At 30.8% G+C, this 8102-nt stretch overlaps 1 protein-coding gene across 1 annotated transcript; it reads left to right on the top strand.

Moving 5' to 3' along the window:
* The first annotated feature begins 1055 nt into the window (after positions 1–1055).
* LOC133306309 (potassium transporter 5-like) lies at positions 1056–7157 on the top strand. The gene is made up of 10 exons (XM_061506614.1): positions 1056–1271; positions 3054–3276; positions 3995–4243; positions 4356–4406; positions 4929–5189; positions 5301–5353; positions 5483–5597; positions 5727–5981; positions 6058–6677; positions 6738–7157. Exons 1-10 carry the CDS (start codon positions 1056–1058, stop codon positions 7155–7157), a joined length of 2463 nt encoding a protein of 820 aa, XP_061362598.1.
* The last annotated feature ends 945 nt before the right edge of the window (positions 7158–8102 follow it).

The raw sequence follows: 8102 nt of genomic DNA, 5'->3' as shown, positions 1-8102 counted from the left end.
TTTTAAAGAAAATAAAATTTAATATCCATGATATTAAGAAAAAAAATTATGTTGAATATTTGCATTAATATATAGTCTTTTTGTAAACTCAATATAATAAACAACTTAATTAATACGATAATCTTATTATATACTAAAATAAGATAAATAACTTTGGCTAAATTAAATCCTTATAATTAACAAATTTTTTTTTTTTTGAAAATATTCCACCAATCGCTTCGCGACTAGTCCGATTCGGGACGAGTCCAATGTTAAGTCTTTAAATCCCTCTCAAATGTGGTATTGTAGAGGATCGAATATATGCTCTCACTCTGAATTGCTCAGCTCTCATGCATCAACTGAACTATCACCGTTTAAAATAAGAAATGATTCTAAATTAAAATCTTAACCTTACTTGCTTATTTTACATCATTAAAAAAGGAGTCGTCTTGAAACCAACGTATGAGGCGAAGGTGAAGTACGAAGGTTTCATAAGCATAGGTTTAAAATAAACGGACAAGTGAAATATTTATAATAAGCTCTGGGGGTAATTCCAAGTATTAAATTATGGAGTTTGTTTTTCTCATGTTGCATGAGAAAATAAACTCTTCCTATACTCATCATAAAAAAGTGTGCCACTCATTTTTTTTTGTTTTTTTAAATAGGTGAGTCTCACGCTATATCTATGACATAAGATTAGAATTCTCCTATAACATAAGATTTATTTTTCCCTTAAATTATATGCATTATTAGGGTAGTTTGGCCTTTATTAAATTAACTGCCCGTACACACCTGTAATTATTTAGTGGGTTAACCAAGGTTTTATCTATTCTCTGCTTTGCTTTGAGTTTGAAAGGGATATGATGGTTGACGCGAAGGAATTCTTATTAGTGATGATTGCAATAATTCTTTGTAAAACTCAAAATATTCATATTCTACATTGCTGTCTTCGATCCTTAAAGAGGGGATATTCCGTGGCCCCTCACAGCTTATGGTAGCACCTGGAATTCGAACTCTATTATGCATGATTTAATAATGAAAAAAAGCAACAACTTCTGACTTTTTATGCCTATAAAATGAATCCGAAGCAAAGTGAAACCTCGTACAAATTTCGAGGTACTAACATAGTTGTTCCGATGACCAAGGAAGCCATGAAAAGTAAGGATATGCCGAGTGCTGAGCTCACAAAGAATATGAACGATCGAAAGCCATCGTGGGAAAAGCTTAATCATGTTGATTCCCTCAATTTGGAGGCTGGAAGAATTTCCTCAACCAAAAGTCATGCTCTGAAGGTCTCTCTACCTCTCAAAACTTTTTCTCTCATGACTTTTCATTATTTGTTTCATGTGTTGTCAGTGTAAAACATTTCCTTTTTCATATTATTAGTTGCGTTACTGATTTTATAGGATTAAATATTTCTTTTAACGTTCGTCAACTCTAAAACAACCTCGTTTTGGAATTACAAACCCATACTAATAATTGTATTTTGTTATATTTTTATGAGAGTGTGATCACGGCTTTTTCACCCTTGTGCCCCTTATTAATTATTTAATAATCATTTTGTCCCTTATTTAGAATTATCTACCAATCTGCCCATCTTTAATCGATTAAGCCAAGAATTTAATCGATTAAATGGTCAAAATAGGCAAAAATCGTTGATATGAAGATTTAGTCGATTAAATCTCCCTATTTAATCGATTAAATCTCCCATGCATAAGGTTGTTCTTCTGATAAAGAGGAAGATTTAATCGATTAAATCTTCATTTGACCATTTAATTGATTAAATATTCAATTTAATCGATTAAAGAAGGACAGATTGGTAGATAGTTTGCAATAAGGGGCAAAATGGTTATTAAATAATTAATGAGGAGCAAAAGGGTGAAAAAGCCATGTGATCACATTTAAATATAAGAATCTTTTCCTATTTTTTACTTACCATAATTATAATTCTCCAATAATACTTATATGATTTCTTTCAATGTTTTTCTTTGTTTAATCAATTCTTATATACACATATTTAAAGGTGTAGTATTTCTCCTGCAATATGAAATACAATTATCTCCTGCAACTTAAAAATAATTTTGTTTTGGAATTAATTTGAGAAAAAAAAATTACAGGATATTTTTTGAAAGAATTCATTTTGCAAGGAAGGAGTAAATTCATAAAATATCATGTATATTTTTTCACCCCAAACCCGAGAACAAGTTGTTTTGGGTTGCATGGAGAAACAATCCTCCCCATATTTAGTCATATTGAATGTTATATGGTTTTACTTAATGTCATATTTGTTTCCACTTATTAGAATTCATTTAAGAATGATTAGACCCCAGACTTCTTTTAGTGTATTAAGGAGTCATCATGACAACATAAACTTTTAACATTGTATACTTATATGCATATAAGTGTTCATAATTAAATGCATTACAACTAATACTTGTTTACAAACTCTACAACTGGAATATATTTTTTTTTTTAAAAACACAAAATTTTTCCTATCATTTATAAGATAATTCGAAAACTTATAGGTTGCACTGAAAATTTATATTCAATATTAATTAAGAACTTAATTATATTAAATATAAAAGAAAGAATTTAACTCTCAATTGATGAAGTTTATACTGTAATTAAGGGATTTAAATATATGTGATTTTACTAAAAATATAAAATGTTGATAGAATAAGTTAAAATTTCTTTTCCTACACGCAAATGATATTATCTCCTATGATATTGGTTTATAATGTTATAAGTTAGTCAAAATGCATGCATATGCCATCCACTTAAATCATTGACTTTAATAAGCCAATAAGAATTAAGTCAATGAGTAGAATCCAACTGTATTGGTTAAAAAGTCTTGAGTTTCATTTTCATTTATAACTTTGGTTAATAAGTCATTTATATATGCATAGATCTATAAATTCTTAGTGAGACTTACGGCATGTACTAGATTGCTTAATACATCTATGAAGTCAAGACATGTCTTAACTTTAAAAATAAAATAGATTGCCCTTACTCTTGGATTTTCTACTCCTAAAAAGATCATTAACTTTTGACCTTTATTTTTTCACGTGTAACAGAAAAGTTGGATGAGGACATTGAGTTTAGCATTTCAAAGCATAGGGATTGTATATGGGGACATTGGAACTTCTCCTTTATACGTCTATGATAGCACCTTCACAGATGGTATCCAGGACACCAATGACCTTCTTGGATGCTTGTCTCTTATCATCTATACCATTATACTCATGCCCTTTGTTAAGTATATTCTCATTGTTTTGTTGGCTAACGACAATGGTGATGGTATGTTCACATCATGCAATATATGCATTCCCTTTCTCTCTCTTTTGTTATCTTTTTTTTTTTTGTTTTTTTTTTTTTGGAAACATTAATTTTGTTATCCTTAGTCAAGGAAAATGTCTGAAAAAGAGAGGCAACATATTCTATTCTTTAACCATCATGTGTCCATGCAGCGAAGCAGCATTAGTTACAATAATTTATCTGTCCAATAGATAATTTAAACTTTTAGTCTTCTTAGACATAATTTATAAATGGGAAAGCAAGGAATATTTAAAAAAATAAAATAAAAATGGTACCGATAAAACATTTTTGTTTAGATTTTTTTTTTCGATAAAAAATCAAATAGAAGAATAATTTGATTATGACATTTGAGCCCACATATATATTAAGCATTATCTACAAATTATTTTTTATTATTAGAAAAAATTGGTTCATTAACTTTCGTATACAGTTTATTACATATTATTTATGAAGGTGGGCCCTACGTCTTTTTTTTTTTTTTCATTTTCTTAAACTAAACTCAATTTCTTTTAGTCCTGCTATATATATATAGTTCCCCCCTTATACTATTAGTACTCTTCATGACTTCATCCCAAATCTTTACACACCTTAATTTATCTTTCCATATAGTTTGATTTTATCTGTAGAAGCAAATTGTTATTATTAATTTTAAATATATATTTTTGTTTAATTTTGTATGGGTACGTACACATGAGTTTAGGTGGTACATTTGCATTGTATTCTTTGATTTGCCGGTACGCGAAGGTGAGCTTAATTCCAAATCAGCAACCAGAAGACAATCAACTTTCCAATTACAAACTAGACACACCATCCAAACAATTTAAGAGGGCACAAAAGATTAAGCACAAGCTAGAGAACAGTAAATTCGCCCAAGTTATGCTTTTCCTTGTAACAATCATGGCAACGTCTATGATCATTGGAGATGGAATTCTTACACCATCTATTTCAGGTGAGATAATTTTATCTTAATAATTTAACACTAGGCTTCATAGCTAAGGAATTATTGCTTAATTCGTTATTATATATAACATTTTGTCTACAATTGTTTACTATGCATGCAGTACTTTCAGCAGTTAGCGGGATCAAATTCAAGATCTCATCACTTGGTCAAGGTAGCTGCTTCTTTCTTCCTCTTAATTAAATGCAGCGTATAGTGTATTAATTTGAAACTATACATAATTTCAGAAACAAAATATTAGATGATATATGAAAATTGTTTCGTAAAAAAGAAAAGGTAAAAACCATTTGTTGCATTTTATATCGTTGTTTATTATTTATTTTTTGGATTCCATGATCTTATTTATCCTTTTGGGGCGAGTTAAGTTGGGTATCTCCACGATCTATGTGGGGAACAGAATGCGCACATGTATAAAACTAATCTCAAGTCGAGCTGCGTGACAATTATCCAGCTCTGAAATATCGTTGCTGTATTATTAGTAAAAAGTACTGTTATGATTTACTAATTCAAATCCTTTTACTAGTACATGCTTGAGTAAAGAGTAGGCTTAATACAAGCAAGTCTTTTCTTAATTTTTTTTTTTTTTTTGGGTGATTCGTAATAAATATATTGGAAGTTAAATACTCAATCTCGAGCTATCATCACATTCTAATGATCAATTGTTACACACGTTCAGGGGCTGTTGTTGGGATCTCCATAGCAATCTTGATCGTTCTCTTTCTTGTCCAGCGGTTTGGCACTGATAAAGTTGGCTACACATTTGCCCCTATGGTTGTGATTTGGTTTTTATTCATTGGAGGCATAGGTCTTTACAACTTGTTCAAATATGATGTTGGTGTATTGAAAGCTTTCAATCCAAAGTATATTATAGATTATATGAAAAGGAATGGTAAAAAAGGTTGGATTTCTCTTGGTGGAATATTTCTGTGCATTACAGGTGAATTGTGGCATCAAGTGCCTAGTATCTTTTTTATGCTCTTTCATATTAATTAATATATGAGAAAACATATTGTTTACTTCAAATAAATAAACACTTATAATGATCCAGGGACTGAGGCCATGTTTGCAGACTTGGGTCACTTCAACGTGCGAGCAATTCAAGTAAGTAAATAAATGCACTATGATAAGATATACAAATGATGTCCCTTATAAGGTAATTTGAGCTTCGAAAAGTATAAATTACATCAGTGACTTACTATATACACCTTGTATCACATTGTTATATTGCAGATTAGTTTCTCTTTTATTACATTTCCTGCACTAGTTTGCGCTTACAGTGGACAAGCAGCATATCTTAGAAAGTTCCCAGATGCAATAGGGAATACTTTTTATAAATCAATACCTAGTAAGTTTCTTCTATGTAGAATGGAATTGTTTATTGATTACAAAAATTCATGAAATGAATAAAATAATGAAACTTTTAAGTTAAATTTCCTCATCACTGTTAATTTTGAACGTTTCCATTTACATGTAGATGCAATATTTTGGCCAACATTTATTGTGGCGGTTTGTGCTGCTATCATTGCAAGCCAGGCTATGATTTCAGGAGCATATTCTATTATCCAGCAGTCTCAAAGTTTAGGATGCTTCCCTAGAGTTAAGGTCATACATACCTCTGCCAAATATGAAGGACAGGTGTTCATACCTGAGATCAACTACTTTCTTATGATAGCTTGTATCATAGTCTGTGCCGTTTTCAAAACCACAACAAAGATTGGAAATGCTTACGGTGTGCTTATCAGAACATCAACTTCTTCAAAATATATGATGATAATTGTTACTTAATTGCTTTTCATTAATTACAGGGATTGCTGTGTGCATGGTAATGCTGGTCACAACTTGCATGGTTACTCTTATCATGCTTGTTATATGGAAGACAAGCATATTGTGGATTGCTATTTTTGTTGTGGTATTCGGTTCAGTTGAGATTGTGTATCTATCATCCATGCTTACTAAATTTGTTCAAGGAGGCTTTCTTCCATTGGTACTTGCTTTTATCTTGATGTGCATCATGGGTATTTGGCATTACACACATAGAAAAAGGTACATGTTTGAGCTCAACAACAAGGTTTCTGGAGAATATCTAAGAGAAATAGTAAGCAAAAAAGTTATATCTAGAATTCCTGGAGTAGCACTTCTATACTCGGAGCTTGTTGAAGGGGTTCCACCAATATTTGCTCATGTTGTTGCAAACATACCCTACATCCACTCTGTTATAGTGTTTGTTTCCATTAAGCCTATCCCTATTAGTAAAGTTGCAATAGATGAGAGATTTCTTTTTAGACAAGTTCAAGCAAGAGAGTATAGAATATTTCGTTGTGTTGTGAGGTATGGCTATAATGATGTGATTGGAGAACCAAAGGAGTTTGAGCAACAATTAGTGGAAGAACTAAAAGAATTTATTCGTAATCAAAGTTTTACTCATGTGATTGAAGTAGTGGGAGGAAGTGGTGCTGAACAACACACCAATGACAACTTTGGTAAGGATGGAAAGGGTTCTTCCAATCAAATAATCCCAACAACTTCTTCATATCAAGTAGTGGAAGATCAAGAGGTGTTGTTGTCTCAATCTGATCAACAAAATCCAAAGTCTAACCCTACAATGAATGTGTCTCGTGCTTCATCTGATTCTATTCATTCATTTGGAGTTAATAGTAGAATCTCTAATCCACAAATGCAGGGAGTTGAAGAGGAGATAAACTTTGTTCAGAGAGCAATGGAGAAAAGTGTGGTGTATATGATTGGAGAAACCGAAGTGGTGGCAGAGCCAAACTCATCCATGCTTAAGAAGATAGTTGTGAATTATATCTACAATTTCTTGAGGAGAAACTTTAGGCAAGGAGAAATTTTATCAGCAATACCACGTTCTAAGCTTCTCAGGGTTGGAATGACATATGAGATATGATGATGACACGACACCTTATGAGAAATGTTCAGAACATGATATTATTAGTGAAAATAAATGTTGTGCTGTTATCTTACTTTCCATCTTCTACATATTAATATTTCTCGTAGGCACATAAAAATACGTGGAGTCATGTGAAACCATGTAAAGATAAGAAAGAAAAATAAATAAAATCTCTACATATTTTTATATGTGTGTAGAAAATAAAATTCTACAAATATAAGAAATATTAATCCCCTACTTAATTACAAGAAATGTAATCTTATTATAAATATACTTCAAATAGTGTGAACTTAAAATGTTTGGTCAAAATTGTCTTATGCATTTTAGGTTGTTACCATAAAATATTGTTAATGTCCTGTGCCGTTGATCGGAATTGTTAGAAATTTAACGCAGAAAATTCAAGATCCATTGTGCAGATGTTGATGATCAGAGTAAGGGCATTGAATCATGCATACATGAATCTAGCATTCTAGCGTACATAAACTTATGAATTATATTTTTAATTAATTAATAAAGACTTGTGATTTTTTAGTTTAAGATACAATTCCACTATAAATAAAAATAGATGTATGAAATTTTATATGATGAAGTAAGATTATAAAATAAGGGAAATAGTTGTATCATGTTGTAGGAAATTGATCGTGTAATACTATAGACACAATCAATGTGGACCCCACCACTTTTAAAATAAAAAGAAAAGAAAAGAAAATTATGGAGTTCATATTGATTGTATCTATAACATAACACAACCAATTTCCAACATGATATAACTATTTCCCATAAAATAATCATTTCAAAAAAAAAAAATTCTCGTTTGATCCCATCACTTTATAACAACCAACCAATGATTTTATCTCTAAGTTCTAATACCCTTTTTTTAAATGGATAAATTTTTAAAAAGGAAGCGGTGAAATTACCAACAATCACATCGGCTGTGCACAC

Source organism: Gastrolobium bilobum, unplaced genomic scaffold, assembly GCF_033153095.1.
Source record: "Gastrolobium bilobum isolate Gb01-03AN ecotype WA unplaced genomic scaffold, APGP_CSIRO_Gbil_v1 utg168, whole genome shotgun sequence".
In the NCBI taxonomy this organism is placed as follows: domain Eukaryota; kingdom Viridiplantae; phylum Streptophyta; class Magnoliopsida; order Fabales; family Fabaceae; genus Gastrolobium; species Gastrolobium bilobum.
The sequence above is the reverse complement of the archived record's forward strand: the minus strand, read 5'-3'. Positions and strand labels throughout refer to the sequence as shown.

Coding starts and splice junctions, on each gene's coding strand:
- LOC133306309 (XM_061506614.1), top strand. CDS start 1,056: ATGAATCCGAAGCAAAGTGAAACCTCGTACAAATTTCGAGGTACTAAC. Junction 1,272..3,053: donor CCAAAAGTCATGCTCTGAAG/GTCTCTCTACCT, acceptor CACGTGTAACAG/AAAAGTTGGATGAGGACATT. Junction 5,598..5,726: donor TTTTTATAAATCAATACCTA/GTAAGTTTCTTC, acceptor ATTTACATGTAG/ATGCAATATTTTGGCCAACA.